The following is a 19394-nucleotide window of genomic DNA, read 5'->3' as shown; positions in this document are numbered from 1 at the left end:
GGTTGGGTGCCGGGCAGCTGCGGTCAGAGAGCTGGACACACGGGAGGCCATGGGGCCGCAGACTATCTCGGGCTGCGCCCCATGCGGCCACTCGGCTCCGAGCTTCGGGAAGTCTTCAGTCCCCAGCCCCAGCCCTTCCCCCACGTCCCCGGCTCTGCGGATCGTAAATAGCCGAATTCCCGCGGAGCAGGGGTCGAGTCAGGTCCGGGGAACTGAAGCCTCGAAGGCCCAGACAGTCCCTCCAATGCCCCAGGGTGCCCGTAGGCATTTTCTAGATGATGTCACGGCCTTCACTCTGATGTCACGTTGAGCATCTGACGTTGTACGCAGTCCCCAAGCCTAAGAGCCAGAGTCCTCTGACCGAAGTTACGAGGTTTCTCTCGGTGAAGCCACTAGTGCGAGACCTAGGGCTGGGAATGGGGGTCTGGAGGTGGTACCCCTTCCCCTTCCTCTGGCCCATCTCCTTCCTCCCCTTTCTGGGTTCGCGGAGGCTGGGGAGGGATGGGAACGCCTCCCGCGAGCCCCGCCCCGCCTCGCCCCGCCCCGCCCCGCCTCCTGGCCGCCGGGCCAGGAAGCGCGGAAGGAACCGCCGGGGGCCATGGACGGGGCCGTGATGGAAGGGCCGCTGTTTTTGCAGAGTCAGCGTTTCGGGGCCAAGGTAGTGTGGGCAGGGGTTGCCGAACCCCATCCGAGCTAGAGGTGGGCGACTGAGCCCAAACGGAGGGAGGGGGCGCGCGGCGGGTAGGGGAGCGGCGCCGGGACCCGGAGAGCCCTGTGACGTTCCCGCTAAAATGCTTTGCACGTTCTTCGGAGAAGCGTCCGCTGGCCTCCGGGTATGCCTCTCTAGCCCTGGGGAGACAGAGCGGCATCCTCTTGGAGAAACTTCGCCAGCGATCGGGAGACCTTAGTGTTGAAATCGGCCCGCGCGGGTCTTTTCTTTCCCCGTCGGGGCCGGGCAGCCGGTGCTTGTCCGCTCCCTCCCCAGCGTCTCTCGGCTCTTTCCCCAGAGATGGAGGAAAACCTGGGCGGTTCTCTACCCGGCCAGTCCCCACGGTGTCGCGCGGCTCGAGTTCTTTGACCACAAGGGGTCGAGCTCTGGAGGTGGCCGAGGGAGCTCGCGCCGCCTGGACTGCAAGGTGATCCGTCTGGCAGAATGTGTGAGCGTGGCCCCCGTGGCGGTGGAGAGCCCCCCTGAGCCTGGCGCCGCAGCTTTTCGCCTGGACACCGCACAGCGATCCCACTTGCTGGCGGCCGACGCCCCGTCCAGTGCAGCCTGGGTGCAAACGCTGTGCCAAAACGCCTTTCCGGTGAGGGGCCCGGGGCTGCACTGGGCCCAGGAGGCGAGGCAGGGTGGGAGCAGTTACAGCGGCAGAGGAACTGGGCTGGCTCAGACCCTGGGAATCGCGGTGAGGGAATCACAGCCTCCTTCATACTCCTTCTCTTTACCCCAGAAAGGCAGCTGGGCCCTGGCACCTGCCGAGAACCCACCCAAGCTTTCTGCCCTGGAGATGCTGGAGAACTCGCTGTATAGCCCCTCCTGGGAAGGTAGATGGCCTGAAAAGCCCCAGCAGGGATGGGGTGGAAAGAAAGTGTCCTAGGAGGGGAAGTAGGAAGCTCCTCAGAGCTGGCTTGAGAGAGAGAGAGAGAGAGTGTGTGTGTGTGTGTGTGTGTGTGTGAGAGAGAGAGAGTGTGTGTGTGTGTGTGTGTGTGAGAGAGAGAGAGTGTGTGTGTGTGTGTGTGTGTGTTTGTGTACAATTTGCTCCCTTCCCTACCCCAGTCCTGGCCAGGTCCCAGTCTAATTGTATATTCCTTCCAGGATCCCAGTTCTGGGTAACGGTGCAGAAGACTGAGGCCGCTGAGCGCTGTGGGCTGCATGGCTCCTATGTGCTGAGAGTGGAGGCGGAGAGGCTGACTCTTCTGGCCATGGGGGCCCAGAGGCGGATATTGGAGCCACTCTTCTCCTGGCCCTACACTCTGTTGCGTCGCTATGGCCGTGACAAGGTAGAGTGCTGTCAAGACAGGACTGGCTGACTGGGTTGGACACCTGTGGGAGGAGGGGTGGACAGGAAGGTGGGAGACTGCACTCTAGATAACTCTTTCTTGCCTAGACCATGACCAACCTCCCTTTCCAGTAGTCTCTTCTTTGTAGGTCCCCTAATTAGTTCTAGCCCTGTGACTCACCTCCTCTGATGGCTCCTGGTAACGTGTTTCCCTCTACATCCTCTTCAGGTCATGTTCTCTTTTGAGGCTGGCCGCCGCTGTCCCTCCGGCCCTGGAACCTTCACCTTCCAGACGGCACAGGGAAATGACATCTTTCAGGCAGTTGAGACTGCTATCCACCGACAGAAGACTCAGGGAAAGGCTGGCCAGGGGCAGGATGTTCTCAGAGCTGATTCCCATGAAGGAGAAGTGGCAGACGGGAAGTTGGCTTCCTCCTCGGCCCCTCTGGAGCTCCCAGGCAGCCCTCCAGCCCTGTATGCTGAACCCTTAGACTCCCTGCGCATTCCTCCAGGCCCTTCCCAAGATTCCCTGTACTCAGACCCCTTGGACAGCACCCCTGCTCGGGCAGGGGAGGGGACACAGTTAAAGAAAGCTCTCTACTGGGACTTGTGTGAGCATGTGCAGCAAAAGCTGATAAAGGCCAAGTTGACAGACCCTAAAGAAGACCCCATTTATGATGAACCTGAGGGCCTGGCCCCAGCCGCTCTCCGGGGCCTTTATGATCTGCCTCAGGAGCCCAAGGATGCATGGTGGTGCCAGGCTCGGGTGAAGGAGGAAGGCTATGAGCTCCCCTACAACCCTGCCACGGATGACTATGCTGTGCCACCCCCTCGGAGCACAAAGCCCTTCCCAGCTCCTAAGCCCCAGGGCCTGGCCTTATCTGAATCTGGTGCTGCAGCTGGCAGTGGCAGCCAAGGCCGTAGCTCAGACACTGCCCTGTACAGCCAGGTCCAGAAAAGCGGGGCCTCAGGGAGCTGGGACTGTGGGCTCTCTGGAGCAGTGACTGACAGCACTGGGGCCAAGTCAGAGGGTTCCACGTGAGACCTGGGCGAAGCTGAGGCTGCTGACAGGAGGACCATGGGGAAGGAGCACGGGATCAAAGAAACCTGTTAGGACCAGCAGGAACCAGAGGGGCCTGTGTGCAGAGACCAGGGTACAAGGGGAGTCAAGGGAAGGACGATCTGTCCCAAGAAGTCATGGAAGTGGGACAGAGTCAAAAAGGGGCTCAGGGATGGGATCTGGGGGAGGCCAGCACCTCCAAGTCATCCCCACCAAAGGAAGGGATAGCTGCTGGAGCACAACTATAGAAAAGGGTATTTGGTCAGAGGAGGTGTGGTTTGAGAGGCTCGTATGCACGTAAAGGGAGACACTGAGTTGTGTCAGGATCCCTCCCCCTTCATTGTTCTTTACCATGTATATATATATATTTTTTTTCTTTTTTTTTTTTTTTTTGGCGGGGGTAAGTTTTATTCTCATTAAAGTCAGTTTGGATTTAAGAGGTCTGTGTCTGTGAACAGTCATAAAAGGGACAGAGAGGCAAGATGTGCTGGGCAGACATTAGGAGAACCAGAAAGGTGTTGGGGGCCACTGAAGGAGGAAAATGCCCCAGGGAGGGGGTGACCATTCAGAGTCTGAAAGGTCCAGTTAGGCCCACCTGGGGTGGGTGGGGCCCTGGGCATAATGTCGGTAACCCTCAGTTTCCCCTGTTGCCCTTAGGTAAAATGGGAAAGCTTAATTATAGGCACAATCTCACAGGGTTGTTTGTATGGAAGGAGCTAAATTTCTCAAGTACTTAATTGATTTGAAGTGCAGAATAAACATTTTACAAAAGGTAGTTATTCTGTGGATGGACAAGGCTGCTGGGAGGGTGTGAGGAAAGGGGAACAGGGAGGGAATAGGCCTTTTTCATACCACCCTCTCCCCTGTTCTCAGCTCTAGGATGCCCCCCTCCCCTTGTCTCTCTTTCTCTCTCTGTCTCTCTCACACACAAACACAGTTTGCATGTAGCTAGCAAGCACCAGCCACTTTTCTGTTTGAAGGCTGATGGGACTTGCAATGTGATGGGAGGGGCACAGGCTTTGAAATGAAGCTTAGATTTCACTCCTACTTGTTTTTCATGAGCTTGGAAAACCTCATCCTTCTCTCCTGAGGTCCAGTTTCCTGAAGGTGACCTGACATCATCCACCTGCTTACACAGAACTACAAGGAGAAATTTGGGTCTGGGAATACTCCTAACAACGGTAGAGACCTACTGGGTATTTATTCTTCATTTGTGTTAACAGTATCAAATGATCCAAAAAAAAAAAGTCCCTTCTTGGAGAAAGAAGAAGGTCAGAAGGGTCTCCTCATAGCCTGAGGAGTGGGGTGCTGAAAGCATTGGAGGCAGAGGAGGGGAAGGCTCTGTTTCCCAGTCACCTGGAGCTCGCAGAGGGTCAGGTGGACAGAAGGCAAATCGGCCACAGAAAGCCACTGTGGGACAGATCTGGAACCTTGGCGCGGATGTGCTTTAGCAGGGGAGTCGGACTATGGTGCTAGTGACTTAGGGCCCTGAGGGATACTCCTCCTCTGCCTCTTCTTCCTCCTTCTCTTCCATAGGAGGCTGGAAGAAGACTTCTGAGGAAGCTTTGCTGGCTGCTGGCATCTTGGGGGCTCTGCCAGGGGCTGGAGTCATATGCAGAGGGGCCACTGTAGCTCGCACTCGATTTATTTGCAAAGGCTCAGCCTGCAGAGAAAGCAAGAAGAGCTCTCTGTGAAGACTAGACAAGTCCTGATTTCCTATTCCATTCCCTGCTGGGTCTCCAGTCCTAACTCCTTCTTGGGTCCCATGAGTGACAGCCTCAAGGCCCAGAGCAGCGGAGTCCCCGTGGCTCTAGCCTCCACAATGCCTGTCTCCGGGCTGAGTGTCCTCCTCTGTTTGCTTGCCTACCAGCTAACTTATGGTGGGTTTTATTCCCACCTCTAGACTGTCTGTAGTTTGGAAACCTCTTTCTCTTGTAACTTCAGATAAAACAAAAGCTTTTTCCTACAGGCTTTGTTACTGAGAAACAAGGAAAAGATTTATAAGAGCACAAAAGGAAGCCCATATACTATAGAACATGGATTTCATTAAAATAAATCCTCCCCCCACCCCAATTCCTCTTCTCTTTTGAACTCTTGTCACTGGAGCCGTGTCTCTAAGCTTCTAACCTTGGTCAGCCTCCCTTTCCTCATCTGTAAAATGAGCATAACACTTACCTTGTAGGGATGCTGTGAGGATTAAATCAGAAAAATATATGTGAGAGTACACGTCATAAAACCTGGCAAATAACTGTTGCTTCGTAAATACTAATTTCCCTTCCCTTGGGCATTTCTTATCCCACCGTCTTTCAACAGAGGCTGCGGTTGTGGTTCCAGTGCAGCCAGTTTGCTTAGTGGGACAGTGATCTGTTAAATGACTACTGAATTTCCCAAACACCTCAATTAAGATAGCTAAATATTTATGGAAATGCCCAAGCAAAAAAAGTCCCACTACTGCGTAAGGTTTGTAATTTTCTTTGTCTAGGGCAAAAGGCTTCTCTTCCCATTGATCTTCCCATTGGTTGTTCCAGAGGAGATCAGGGAGGATCTCCCTTGGATGGGGGACAGGGGAAGAGGACTTTGGCATTCTGGGCATAACGGGGAAGGAGGGAAGTACCTTTCTTACAGCCCGGCTCTTCGAGCTTGGGTGGAACCGGCCATGAGGGTTGGCAAAGGTGCTGCTCAGGTGTGAGTACAGGTGGCTCCAGACTTGCAAGGGGTTGTAGGTGGATTCTAGTTCAAGGTCATCAAGCATGCTCTGAAGAAGAGAGAGGAGGCGCCTCACTGGGAAATGCGAGGTCACAGAACCCAAGATGTCAGGCAGAGACCTGAGCGTGAGAAGCTGAGGAGGTGTGATGGCCCCGGGCTTCACTGAAGGGTGTGAGAGAGATGCGTGTCCTCCTGGGTGTTCGGGCCCCCAGGTCTGAGCGCTTGTGAAGTGTCAGGCAGGGGTTCAAGAAGTAGCAGCAACCGAATGGTGAGGGACACGGAGCATTCTGGCCCCAAGAACCATGTCACAGGATTCTGAGGGGCCAGAGTGCCATGAAGGTTACAAGGGAGCCAGTGTGTGAGGCTGTGAGGGAGGGCGGAGTCGGGGGCTGAGGCGCTCAGCCTGCAAAGCAAGCACACGGTGTTCTCGGCCTGTGAGGCGAGCATAACCGGAGGATATGCGAGCAGAGCATTCCTGAGCAGTCAGGTTTTCCGGCCACAGCATCCTGTGCCAGGAAACAACTGGCCCTGAAGTGAGACGCTGAGTGAGCCACGGCCACTCGTGCCCACCTCTCTCGCATCCCTATGGCTGCCAAGCCAAGAGCACAATCCCAGGCTCTGTCCTCTCAGCACCTAAGCCAGGAATCCAGCAGCAGGGGTGTGGTTCTCTGCGCCGTGAGCCCCCCTCCCACCCTCAGCTGGCGGGGCTGGCAGAGGAAGTCCAGAATCCAAATCCAAGATGAGAGGAGGGGAAGGAGAAAAGTGGCCTTTAGAGCTGTTCCCTCCTTGGCATCATAGTCTCATTTTAAAGCTCTTCCTATTCTCAGCGCCTATATTGGCTGCCCTTTCCTCTTTCTCTCAGAGATAGAGACATACAAACACAGGCACACACACATGCATTCAGAGGTTGCAGAGAAGGACCCATGAGAACACACCATCACGCACATGCGTGCTTTCTTCCGTCTTGCCTCAGTTCCTTGCCTTCTTCTCTGTTCCTCTTACCATACTCTTGGAACCACTTCTCCCTCTGCTCCCGGGTCCTTTCCTTCTGGGGCTGATTCGTTTCCCTCATCCCTTTCTTGAACTCCATTCTCTTCTCTCCCCTCTATCCCATGAGACCTGGGTTCACTTGCCTCCACAGCCTTAAGGCTGTCAGCAGGCATGTCCTCAGGTAGCAGGGGGAAAGGGCTGGGCAGCATCAGTTCCCGAGTGGCCACTGCCTTCACCAGCAGAGTGGGAGAGTGGGATGGCAGGATCACGTAGAAGGTGCTAGCGGGCTCTCTCAGTTTGTGTTCTCGGTTCAGGGGCTCTCCCTTGGCCAATAGCAGCCATTCTCTTTTCTGAAACAAAGACATACAAAAATGTAGGCTCATCTTCAGTCTCTGACATGTTTGGAAGGTTAGTCCCAATTGCTGGCCTGTTTACTCTCCCTCCCCTCAGCTAGTTCTAGACACTTTAAAGCAGTGCCATAATTTTGTACGGCACAGAACTCTGAGGAGGTCTGGTAAGCCAGGCAGGTGGTAGGTGCCTGCAGAAGTTCATGGTTTCTTAACATTTTGCTTGTTATCTGGAGATGTACCGTGTTCCTGAAGAACAGATCCAAAGTGTCTGGAAAGTACCTGATGCTTCTCAAGTCCCTCAAATTGGATAGAAATGATATAGAACTCATGGTATATGTGTGCATGGGGAGAATTTGCCCTGGTCCAAGGACATGGACTTTTTAAGACTGGAAGGGATGTTTGCTGGAAGGGATATTAGGAAATTGCAGGGTACTCCATTTCAGTTGGCTCAAGTAAAAAGTGAGGGCTTATTACTAGACTCTCAATTCTTTTTTTTTTTTTTAAGTATTTATTTATTTATTTGACTGCACCAGGTCTAGTTGCAGCATGCAGGATCTTAGATTTTGGAGCAGCATGCAGGCTTTTTAGTTGCAGCATGTGGGACTAGTTCCCTGATCAGGGATTGAACCTGGGCCCTCTGCTTTGGGAGTGTGGAGTCTTAGCCACTGGACCACCAGGGAAATCCTTCAAGTAACTTCTGATCTGGCTCAGGGTTTAGATTATTATCATTACTTTAATCTTTTTTTTTCATGCTGGTTCATGTATTTATTTGTAGATTAGTTTATTTATTAAGAATTTGTTGAATGCTCATTATGTCCCAAGCACTAGGCATGGGTATATAGAAATTCATTAGACATGTTCCTTGTCTCCTTAGAGCTTATAATATAGTAAGCAGGTTTGTAAACTAATCTTTGTCCAAGATTTAGGATGACCAACTGTTTCAGTTTGTCCATCTTTAGCACTGAAAGTCCTGTATCCCAGAAGACACTTCAGTCCTGGGCAAAGTGGAGCAGTTGGTTACCTTTCTAAGACTCCTTGGAGAATAAAATATCTTGCCACCGTGGCAAGTCTCTGGGGGCTAAAACTATGGCAGTGTGACATTTCTTACACCTCAGGCTTATAAGACAAATTCACAACTGTTATATCCTGGGATTACAGGGTGCTTTAAAATTTCTGGACTAATTTACAGAGAGATTGACAGAGGCTCTGGAAGAAGACAGGCAAATATACCCTTATTAGAATGGTAAAGATATTAATTTATCTGCATTTCCCAGGAACATTCTGAGAAAGTAAGAGGTAGGGAAATTGAACTTTAAGGCTCCTATTTTGTCTCTGAATTTCTAACCTTTTCCTGGACAGTGATTATTTGAAGTCCTGGAACCAAGCTTGAACATGTTACCCAGGTCATGGGGTGACTTGTTCCTATAGGCATTGTACCTGTGATGAAAATATTTAATTGACAAACCAGGTATCTGAGGTTGAGAAAAGGCAGTGGCATGGGGATGTCTCAGAAGACCTTTGGGGTCCTCAAAGTGAACAGTGCTTAATGACTGGGTTGCTATTGTTCAGTCACTAAGTCATGTCTGACTCTTTGCGACCCTGTGGACTGCAGCATGCCAGGTTCCTCTGTCCTCTACTGTCTCCTGGAGTTGGCTCAAATTCACGTCCATTTAGTTGGTGATGCTATCTAACCATCTCTTCCTCTGCCACCCCCTTCTCCTTTGGCCTTCAGTCTTTCCCAGCATCAGGGACTTTTCTAGTGAGTCGGCTTTTCCCATCAGATGGCCAAGTGTTGGAGCTTCAGCTTCAGCAACAGTCCTTCTGATGAATATTCAGGACTGATCTCCTTGGAGTCCAAGGGACTCTCAACAGTCTTCTCCAGCACCACCATTCAAAAGCATCAATTCTCCGGTGCTCAGCCGGAGAATTCTTTATGGACCAACTCTCACATCTGTATATGACAAATGAAAAAACCAGAGCTTTGACTATACAGACCTTTGTTGGAGAAGTGATTTCTCTCCTTTTTAAGATGCTGTCTAGGTTTGTCATCGCTTTCCTTCCAAGGAGCAAGCCTCTTTTAATTTCACAGCTGAAGTCACCATCCACAGTAATTTTGGAGCCCAAGAAAAGAAAATCTGCCACTGCTTTCACTTTTTCCCCTTCTATTTGCCATAATGTAATGGGACCAGATACCATGATCTTTGTGTTTTGAATGTTGAGTTTCAAGCCAGCTTTTACACTCTCCTGTTGCACCCTCATCAAGAGGCTCTTTAGTTCCTCTTCACTTTCTACCATTAGGTTGGTATCATCTGCATCTCTGAGGCTGTTGATACTTCTCCCAGCAATACTTGATTCCAGCTTGTGATTCATCCATCCTGGCATTTTGCATGATGTACTCTGCATAGAAGTTAAATAAGCAGAGTGACAATATGCGGCCTTGTACTCCTTTCTCAATTCTGAGCCAGTCTGTTGTTCCATGTAAGATTCTAACTGTTGTTTCTTGACCCTCATACAGGCTTCTCAGGAGACAGGTAAAGGGTCTAGTATTCCCATCTCTTATTTCTCATAGTTTGTTGTGATCCACACAGTCAAAGGATTTGGCATAGTCAATGAAGCAGAAGTAGATGTTTTTCTGGGATTCCCTTGCTTTTTCTGTGATCCAACGGGTGTTGGCAATTTGATCTCTGGTTCCTCTGCCTCTTTGAAACCCAGCTTGTACATCTGGAAGTTCTCAGTTCACATACAGTTGAAGCCTAGCTTGAAGGATTTTGAGCATAACCTTGCTAGCATGTGAAATGAGCAAAACTGTATGGTAGTTTGAACATTCTTTGGCATTGCCCTTCTTCGGGATTAGAATGATTAGTTGACTGCTGAGTACTTTAGAATATGTTTTTTCTAATTCAAAAGAAAGGAGCATGAGTTGGATGCTGAATTTACCAGAAGGTGGGTGAAAAAATTTCTATATTTATGTTGTGGTTAGGGGCTTTGCTACATAAGGTGCCAGGGAGCTTAGATTTTAGGAGGTGGAGGTGGATTCTTACTAGAACAGGTATGACAGGGGGAGAATTGAATGGCATACTGTATTCCAAGTTCAGCCTGATTAAAGTCATCCTCCCCACTTCTAATCACTAAAGCTAGGAAGGAAGGTGTGGTATGACAGCCACTGTTGGTTTCCTGGCCACTGGTTTCCCACCCCCTTTCTCTCTGTTAGTCTTTCAGTGATTGTAATGTGGACTTAAATAATGAGACATCAGCAGAAGTTGCTAGGTGTGGCTTCTGGAAAAGCTTTGTAATATGCTGGCAGGCTTTTTGCGTCTGCACCCTACCCCTTCTTTCTCCCTAGGACAGGACTTGATCTTAAGGCGCAGCAGCTGTCTTGTGACCATGAGGCAGCAGGCATGAGGATGAAGTACACCTGCTAAGGATGCTATGGGGAAAACGGCAAGAGCCTGGGTCCTTGGCAGCACTGATCAACTGCATCAGCCCCAGAATTCTGTCCTTGCACTTTTGTTATGTGAGAAAAATAAACTCTTAATTACTCAAAGTAGAGTTGGGTTGGTTTTCTGTTAGTTACAGCCAGATGGATCTTTTACATATTTCAAAGAAAAAGAAAAGGATGTGGTTATTTACTTCTAGTATATGGGAAAACAGGAGTAGAAAGGACAATTCAATGGCACTGGTGTAGGCCTTGCTAGAAGGGCAGGTGGGAGTTTATCATCATCAGGTAAAAACTCTAATCTCACTAAACCATTCCTCCCTTGACTTGCCATCAATGATGAAAAAGTGAAAGTATTAGTCACTCAGTCCTGTGTGACTCTTTGCAACCCCATGAACTGTAGCCCGCCAGTCTCCTCTGTCTGTGGAATTGTCCAGGCAAGAGTACTGCAGTGGGTTGCCATTCCCTTCTCCAGGCGATCTTCCTGACCCAGGGATTAAACCTGGGTCTCCTGCATTGTGGGCAGATTCTTTATCATCTGAGCCACCAGGGAAGCCCATCAATATAATGACCTGGGACCAAATCCATCCATTAAAGAAGCACTGACCAGCTCCTGAGTGGCAGTGTTCCTGAGGCAGCCACTGAGAGTGGGGAAGAGCCAAGAGCACTCATTTTGCATTGCTTGTGGGAAGAGACACATTTTACTGTCATAATGTGTCTAGTAAGAGAAATTACAGCCAGTTATAGTACAGCCATGCATACCTGGGGTTTTTTGGAATCCGGAAGGGTGTCAGGAAGACGCTGTTAATTTGGCATTCTTTGCTTATTCTCTCCCTCCAGAAGGCAGGATGCAGGAGGGGGAGAAAAAGAAGCCACAGTGCCAGCTCGCCTGCTGCTCTCACACTGGCCTCCACAGAGGAGACCACGGGAGACGGGAAACGGGATTCCAAGCCCCCGAGCAGCAGACTCTATATTCTTGTCACATGAACATGGAACATTCTCCAGAATAGATCATGTGATAGGCCATAAAACAAACTGTACTAATTTAAAAAATGAAAATCATCCAAAGTATCTTCTCTGATCACAGTAGAATGCAATTAGAAATCAACAAAGAAAAGAAATTTCGGAAATTCATAAGTATAAGAAAATTAAATAACATACTCCTAAGTAATCAATGGATCAAGGAAGAAATCACAAAGAAAATTAGAAAACAATTTGAGATGAGTTTAAGTAAAAACACAACATACCAAAACTTATGAAATACAGCCAAAGCAGTGCTTAGAGGGAAATTTATAGCTGATAACTCCTCTATTAAAAAGAAGAAAGATCTCAAATCAATAGCTTAATCTTATACCTTAAGAAACTAGAAAAAGAAGACCAAACTAAACTTAAAGCAAGTAGAAGGAAGGAAATTAAAAAATTACTGGAGTAGAAAAACATAAAATAGTATAAAAATAATAGAGAAAATCAATGGAACCAAGGTTGGTTCTTTGAAAAGATCAATAGAAATGTAAAAACTTGTTAGCTAGGTTGATAAAGGAAAAAGAGAGAATATCTAAATTACTAAAATAAAAAATAAAAGAGGTAGCAGTGGTTAGGACTCTGTGCTCCCAAAGCAGGGGGCCTGGGTTTGATCCCTGGTCAGGAAACTAGATCCCACACACCTCAGTTAAGATTTACATGCTGCAACTAAGACCTGGCACCGCCAAACAAAAATAAATATTAAATTAAAAAAAGAGGTAGCATCACTACTGACCTTACAGAAATGAAAAAGATTATAAGGGAATATTATAAACAATTGTATGACAACAAATTAGGTAACCTAGATGAAATGGACAGATTCCTAGAAAGACACGAACTGCTAAGACTGACTCAACAGGAAATAGAAAATCTTCTGAATAAATAAATCTGTGTCAGGAGTCCCCAAGACTACTCCTGGGTTGAGTGATTCACTAACAGGACTCACAAGACTTAGCATAAATATGACTTATTATGGCAAGAGAATACAAAAGAAAATCAGCATGGAGAAAAGGCTTATGGGGTGAAGTTCAGAGGAAACAAATTGTAAGCTTTTAAAAGTCCTCTACCTATAGAGTTGGGCTTCCCTGGTGGCTCAGCGGTAAAGAATCCTCCTGCAATGAAGGAGTTGCAGGAGATGCAGGATTGTTCTCTGGGTTGGGAAGATCCCCTGGAGGAGGCATGGCAACCCACTCCAGTATTCTTGCCTAGAGAGTCTGATGGACAGAGCCTGTAGGCTACAGTCCATATGGTTGCGAAGAGTTGGGGGCATGACTAAAGCAACTTAACATGCACACACACACAAACTGTAGAGTCACAGAACATACTTAATTCCTCTAGTGTTAAACTGTGACAATATATGTAAAATGTTGTCTCCCAGAAGTCATTAGAGACTCAGTGCCCAACAGTTTTTTGGAGGCTGGTCACATAAGCACCTTGTATCCAGCACATCCCAAAGTTCTAGACCCCTTTTGCACAGTGAGCCACTGGGGGATGGTGGGAACACTCCCTAAATCCAAATTCCCATATGCTAGACAAGGGTTAATCTCGTAAGCAGGACTTCCTAAGGAAAGAAATCTCAGTCCTGCTATATTAACTTTTTGGCACAATCTATAACAAGTAAAGATATACAATTAGTAATTAGATTTTCCACAAAAAAAATCAAGGCCTAGGTGGCTTTACTGGTGAATTGTGCCAAACCATTAAATAAATATCATTAATCTTTCACAAATTCTTCCAAGAAAATAGAAGATGAAGGAAAACTTTGCAACTAATCTACGAGGCTAGTATTATCCTGATGCTAAAGCTGGAAAAAGACATCACAAGAAAATTACAGACCAATATTCCTTATAAATATAGATGCAAAAATCCTCAGCAACATACCAGCCAACCAAATCCAGCAAATACAAAAAGGATTATACACTAAAAGTGGGGTTTATTCTAGGAATGCAAGGTTGGCATAATATCTGAAAGACCAAACAATATAATACATCATGTTAATAGACTAATGGACGGAACTACACAATTATCTCAACAAAGGTGGGAAATGCATTTGATAAAATTCATGATAAAAACATTCAACAGAATGGAACTTCCTCAACCTATCAACGACCTCTATGAAAAACTTACAGTTAACACCATAGATAGTGGTTAAAGACTGGGTGCTTTGCCCCTAAGATTAGGAGCAAGACAAAGATGTCTGCACTTGTCATTTCTATTCAACAATGTTGGAGATGTATTGAAGGCCAAAGGGCAATTTCCCACATTTCTGGACTATTAGCCCCCCCTAGGATTATGAGCATGTTAATATCCTAGCACTTGAGGACTAATATTTTTAAATTTTTATTTATAAAAATATAATAATGTGACATTTCTCAACATCAGAGAGCTAAGGTGCATATTCATACCATTTACCAGTTCTGTGAAGGTCGAAATAGATGTGACAATGGGTACACGGGTGGGGACAGGGAAAAAAGGATGAGTAGGGGAAGGCTGTGGTGGGAGGCAGGAACAGCTTCATTGTGAAGGTATTTAAGCAGAATCTGGAAAAAAAGTTAAAAAAATTTGTGTGGCTAGAGGCAAGGGGAAGGGAGCAACTTGTAAAAGGGTGTGGGGGTGTGAAGCAGTTTAGCATCTTTGGGAAACATTTAGTAATTTACAAGTATGGCTGGTGTGGAGGATAGAAGGGACATGGTGAAAGATGAAGCAAGAGGCTGGGGCACAAGAAGGCTACTGATGCTGTGCTGTCCTGCTATTCTAGCCCCTGTCTGTATACACTGGAGGCTGCATACTCTAACTACATTCTGATCATTTTTAACAAATGGCTCTTGACCTGCCATCACCCCACTCTCAGCTTAGATTCTGGCTCTTGACTCTTTGGCTAATATAACCACGGAATTTCCATTTCCCCACCCATTTACAGCCCAACCAGGTCATTGCCTATGTACTTCAACTTCTGCTGGGCATACCTTGGCTTGAATCCTGTCACTTCTGTGGCCAATTAGGGCAGACATGGGCTGTAAAGCTCTGGAATGTGTATCCAGAAACTCTGATATTTTAAGTTGGAAACTGAAAGATCTATTAAATATTTAATATAAAGATCTATTAAATAGGTGGTATTTTCATTTCTTTTCCTAGTTCACACAGACATGACTTTGTAAGAGAAATGAGGATGTGGAAAGTGAGTCACTAGCTACATAATGGGGACTATGTAGTAGGATTTTGTAACTGAAAAGATGTTTTCCTAGTGATGAATAAATTCATCTAATAAATACTTGGAAAAATTATATATATAATTCCCTACCACATTCTCCAAAGTGGTTATCCAAGTTTAGAAAAAGGCAATAACAACAGCAAAAAAATAAACAATTAGGGGGACTGGACAAAGGAAATAAAAGGTGCTGCTCCATGCTCCGTCGCTTAGTCATGTCCGACTCTTTGCGACCCCAGGGACTGTAGCCCGCCAGGCTCCTCTGTCCATGGAATTTTCCAGGCAAGAATACTGGAGTGGGTTGAAGGGTGATAGTAGAGCCAAGATTAGATAAGATCATAAAAATGTAAACCGCCCACTTTTGCTAGAAGCTATGCCCAGGAACCTGAAAATGAGAACACGGTGGAACCAGCCAACTAACTGAGGGTAAACTAGAAAATGTATTACAGATTGTCCAGCCAGACAAAGGATGCAAAAGGGAGTAAATGAACATTTAATAACCTTCAACTTCTACATTTAAGTGGGTTGGAATGGCCAGAGGCAGACTGGTTTTCCTGCCTAGAATATCTGTGAAAGCTGAAAAATATATAGAAACCATTTGATTGAGGGCTGTGAGAAAGTGCTGAGACAATAGAAGTGAGAGGTAGCTAAGTTTCTGGAAAAGGAAGAATTCAGAGAATTAAGGCAGGTATTGTAATCCTGAGGGCATATGTTTATCTTGAGTTGAAGGGAATGGTGGTTGGGAACTGAGAATCTAGGATTTATATCTCCTGAGGCACTTGCAAGGGAACAGAGAAACTAGCAGGACTTTTTGGTGGAGGCTTGACAGGGGTAAGATGGGTGCTCAAGTCAATTTCTCACTTAGCATATTTGCCAAATACTGGGACTGCATGGAGCAGAGGACAAAAACACCCAAGGAGAAAGCCTCTAGAAGTAGAGCATTTTAGCAGACTTGAGAAACAGTGATTAGAGTTGGGATCATCATGCGTATTATAGACCAGGTTTTCAGTGGGAAATTCTAGAGGGCCTGGAGCAAACCAGGAGGTAGATTGAGACTTAGCAGAACTGCAGTCCAGCCTTGACTTAGCACAGCTCCTGAGTAGAAAAGGATGATTTGTCAACACTATCTGCTTAGTGCAGGCCAGGATAAACTTGCTCAGAGGAAGCTAACACCAACTGGAGCCTTTATAATTTCTTTAGGCACAATGAGCATCTTTCATTAAAATATTACCAGGTTCACCAAAAGACAAGACACATGTCTAAAAAACCAAATGAAGAAAGAGACAATAGATACAGAACTACAAGTGATCCAGGTGTTGAGTTTAGCAAAGTACCGTAAAATAACTATGATTAGTTTGTTTTAAAAAACATGTTAAAATGTGGAGAACTTCTCTAGAGAATTAGAATCCATAAAAAAGAAACATATGTAATTCACAGAACTACTAACCAACCATTATGTACAAATCATATGCCAGATGTATGCCAGGTGCTTTACACATGTAGTATTACTTAGTCATCTTTAAAAACCACACGAGGTATTTTTTATTGTCTTGTTTTACATGTGAAAGAGACAAAGGTTACTAATATGTCCATCATGCACCTTCTCCCTCTTTTCCCTTCTCTCACACTCCACTTCTCCTCATGAAAGGAGAAGCTGTGTGGATTCTATTCCTGTATATTTTAGATAGGTAAAGAGAGGCCTAAGAGGGAAGAGACTATGTCAGAGAGGCTAAACCAATCTGTAGAATATATGTACATATACATGGCTGAGAGAGGAAGGAGATAGAGGAACAGGGACTGGAACAGAGTCTTAGTTTTTGTGTGTGCATGTATTTGAAAGGCTCTTAGAACATCTCCAGGTTAAATGTGACTGAGGAGTAGAGGAAGAAAATTTGAAAAATATCATTGTGGGTAATGAACTATTTCTTATTTGGTGTTTTTTGAAAGCACACATAAATTTATTTTAAAATTACAATTTGTCTTCTGAGTAGTGCTTCAGTTCAGTTCAGTTCAGTCGCTCAGTCGTGTTCGACTCTTCGCGACCCCACGAATCACAGCACGCCAGGCCTCCCTGTCCATCACCAACTCCCAGAGTTCATTCAGACTCGCGTCCATCAAGCCAGTGATGCCATCCAGCCATCTCATCCTCGGTCGTCCCCTTCTCCTCCTGCCCCCAATCCCTCCCAGCATCACAGTCTTTTCCAATGAGTCAACTCTTCGCATCAGGTGGCCAAAGTACTGGAGTTTCAGCTTTAGGATCATTCCTTCCAAAGAAATCCCAGGGCTGATCTCCTTCAGAATGGACTGGTTGGATCTCCTTGCAGTCCAAGGGACCCTCAAGAGTCTTCTCCAACACCACAGTTCAAAAGCATCAATTCTTCGGCACTCAGCTTTCTTCACAGTCCAACTCTCACATCCATACATGACCACAGGAAAAACCATAACCTTGACTAGACGGACCTTAGTCGGCAAAGTAATGTCTCTGCTTTTTAATATGCTATCTAAGTTGGTCATAACTTTTCTTCCAAGGAGTAAGCGTCTTTTCATTTCACGGCTGCAATCATCATCTGCAGTGATTTTGGAGCCCCCCAAAATAAAGTCTGACACTGTTTCCACTGTTTCCCCAACTATTTCCCATGAAGCGATGGGACTGGATGCCATGATCTTCGTTTTCTGAATGTTGAGCTTTAAGCCAACTTTTCCACTCTCCTCTTTCACTTTCATCAAGAGGCTCTTGAGTTCCTCTTCACTTTCTGCCATAAGGGTGGTGTCATCTGCATATCTGAGGTTATTGATATTTCTCCCAGCAATCTTGATTCCAGCTTGTGTTTCTTCCAGTCCAGCCTTTCTCATGATGTACTCTGCATATAGGTTAAATAAGCAGGGTGACAATATATAGCCTTGATGTACTCCTTTTCCTATTTGGAACCAGTCTGTTGTTCCATGTCCAGTTCTAACTGTTGCTTCCTGACCTGCATACAGATTTCTCAAGAGGCAGGTCAGGTGGTCTGGTATTCCCATCTCTTTCAGAATTTTCCACAGTTTCTTGTGATCCACACAGTCAAAGGCTTTGGCATAGTCAATAAAGCAGAAATAGATGTTTTTCTGGAACTCTCTTGCTTTTTCCATGATCCAGCGCATGTTGGCAATTGGATCTCTGGTTCCTCTGACTTTTTTAAAACCAGCTTAAACATCAGGAAGTTCACGGTTCAAGTATTGCTGAAGCCTGGCTTGGAGAATTTTAAGTATTACTCTACTAGCATGTGAGATGAGTGCAGTTGTGCGGTAGTTTGAGCATTCTTTGGCATTGCCTTTCTTTGGGATTGGAATGAAAACTGAACTTTTCCAGTCCTGTGGCCACTGCTGAGTTTTCCAAATTTGCTGGCATATTGAATGCAGCACTTTCACAGCATCATCTTTCAGGATTTGAAATAGCTCAACTGGAATTCCATCACCTCCACTAGGTTTGTTTGTAGTGATGCTTTCTAAGGCCCTCTTGACTTCACATTCCAGGATGTCTGGCTCCAGATGAGTGATCACACCATCGTGATTATCCGGGCTGTGAAGGTCTTTTTTGTACTTTTTTTGTGTATTCTTGCCACCTCTTCTTAATATCTTCTGCTTCTGTTCGGTCCATACCATTTCTGTCCTTTATCGAGCCCATCTTTGCATGAAATGTTCCCTTGGTATCTCTCATTTTCTTGAAGAGATCTCTATTCTTTCCCATTCTGTTGTTTTCCTCTATTTCTTTGCATTGATCGCTGAAGAAGGCTTTCTTATCTCTTCTTGCTATTCTTTGGATCTCTGCATTCAGATGCTTATATCTTTCCTTTTCTCCCTTGCTTTTCGCTTCTCTTCTTTTCACAGCTATTTGTAAGGCCTCCCCAGACAGCCATTTTTCTTTTTTGCATTTCTTTTCCATGGGGATGGTCTTGATCCCTGTGTCCTGTACAATGTCACGAACCTCATTCCATAGTTCATCAGGCACTCTATCTATCAGATCTAGGCCCTTAAATCTATTTCTCACTTCCACTGAATAATCATAAGGGATTTGATTTAAGTCATACCTGAATGGTCTAGCGGTTTTCCCTACTTTCTTCAATTTAAGTCTGAATTTGGTAATAAGGAGTTCATGATCTGAGCCACAGTCAGCTCCTGGTCTTGTTTTTGTTGACTGTATAGAGCTTCTCCATCTTTGTGGGTAATGAACTATTTCTTATTTTGTGTTCCTTGAAAGCACACATAAATTAATTTTAAAATTACTATTTGTCTTCTGAGTAGTGCTTCTTTATATGCCATTTATATGGAGACTAAAGCACGTGGGGCCACTAGATTTGTTAGTGTTACAAATAGGTAAATATACTATGTTTAGAGAGGTTTAGTATATGGCCTAAGTGCACACAATTTGAAAATAATGAAGCTTTCAGAAACCTAGGACTATCTGATTCCAAAGCCCAATGCTTTTCATGGACAATATAAATTGTATTTTACCACAACAGATTAGAAAACTGCCTGGCCTTACCATCACCCTGATAACAAAACCAAAGATGCCACACAAAAAAGAAAATTATAGGCCAACATCACCGATGAACATAGATGTAAAAATCCTCAACAAAATTCTAGC

General features: G+C 46.1%; 2 protein-coding genes across 2 annotated transcripts in view; one reads left to right on the top strand and one right to left on the bottom strand.

Moving 5' to 3' along the window:
• The first annotated feature begins 576 nt into the window (after positions 1-576).
• On the top strand, positions 577-3446 carry DOK1 (docking protein 1). Its single transcript, XM_052649175.1, has 5 exons — positions 577-658; positions 1008-1307; positions 1452-1545; positions 1817-2001; positions 2230-3446. Exons 1-5 carry the CDS (start codon positions 599-601, stop codon positions 3040-3042), a joined length of 1452 nt encoding a protein of 483 aa, XP_052505135.1. The 5' UTR covers positions 577-598; the 3' UTR covers positions 3043-3446.
• A 1094-nt stretch (positions 3447-4540) lies between these two features.
• M1AP (meiosis 1 associated protein) overlaps positions 4541-19394 on the bottom strand; it is a 79213-nt gene continuing 64359 nt past the window's right edge. Inside the window, exons 8-10 of the mRNA XM_052648229.1 lie at positions 6900-7106; positions 5675-5815; positions 4541-4723 (exon numbers count right to left, since the gene is read on the bottom strand). Coding sequence (XP_052504189.1) covers positions 4541-4723; positions 5675-5815; positions 6900-7106 — 531 coding nt within the window. The remainder of the gene's footprint in view (positions 4724-5674; positions 5816-6899; positions 7107-19394) is intronic.

This window comes from Budorcas taxicolor, chromosome 11, assembly GCF_023091745.1.
Source record: "Budorcas taxicolor isolate Tak-1 chromosome 11, Takin1.1, whole genome shotgun sequence".
Classification (NCBI taxonomy): domain Eukaryota; kingdom Metazoa; phylum Chordata; class Mammalia; order Artiodactyla; family Bovidae; genus Budorcas; species Budorcas taxicolor.
Note: the sequence above shows the minus strand (reverse complement) of the source record. Positions and strands in the feature narration are given on the sequence as shown.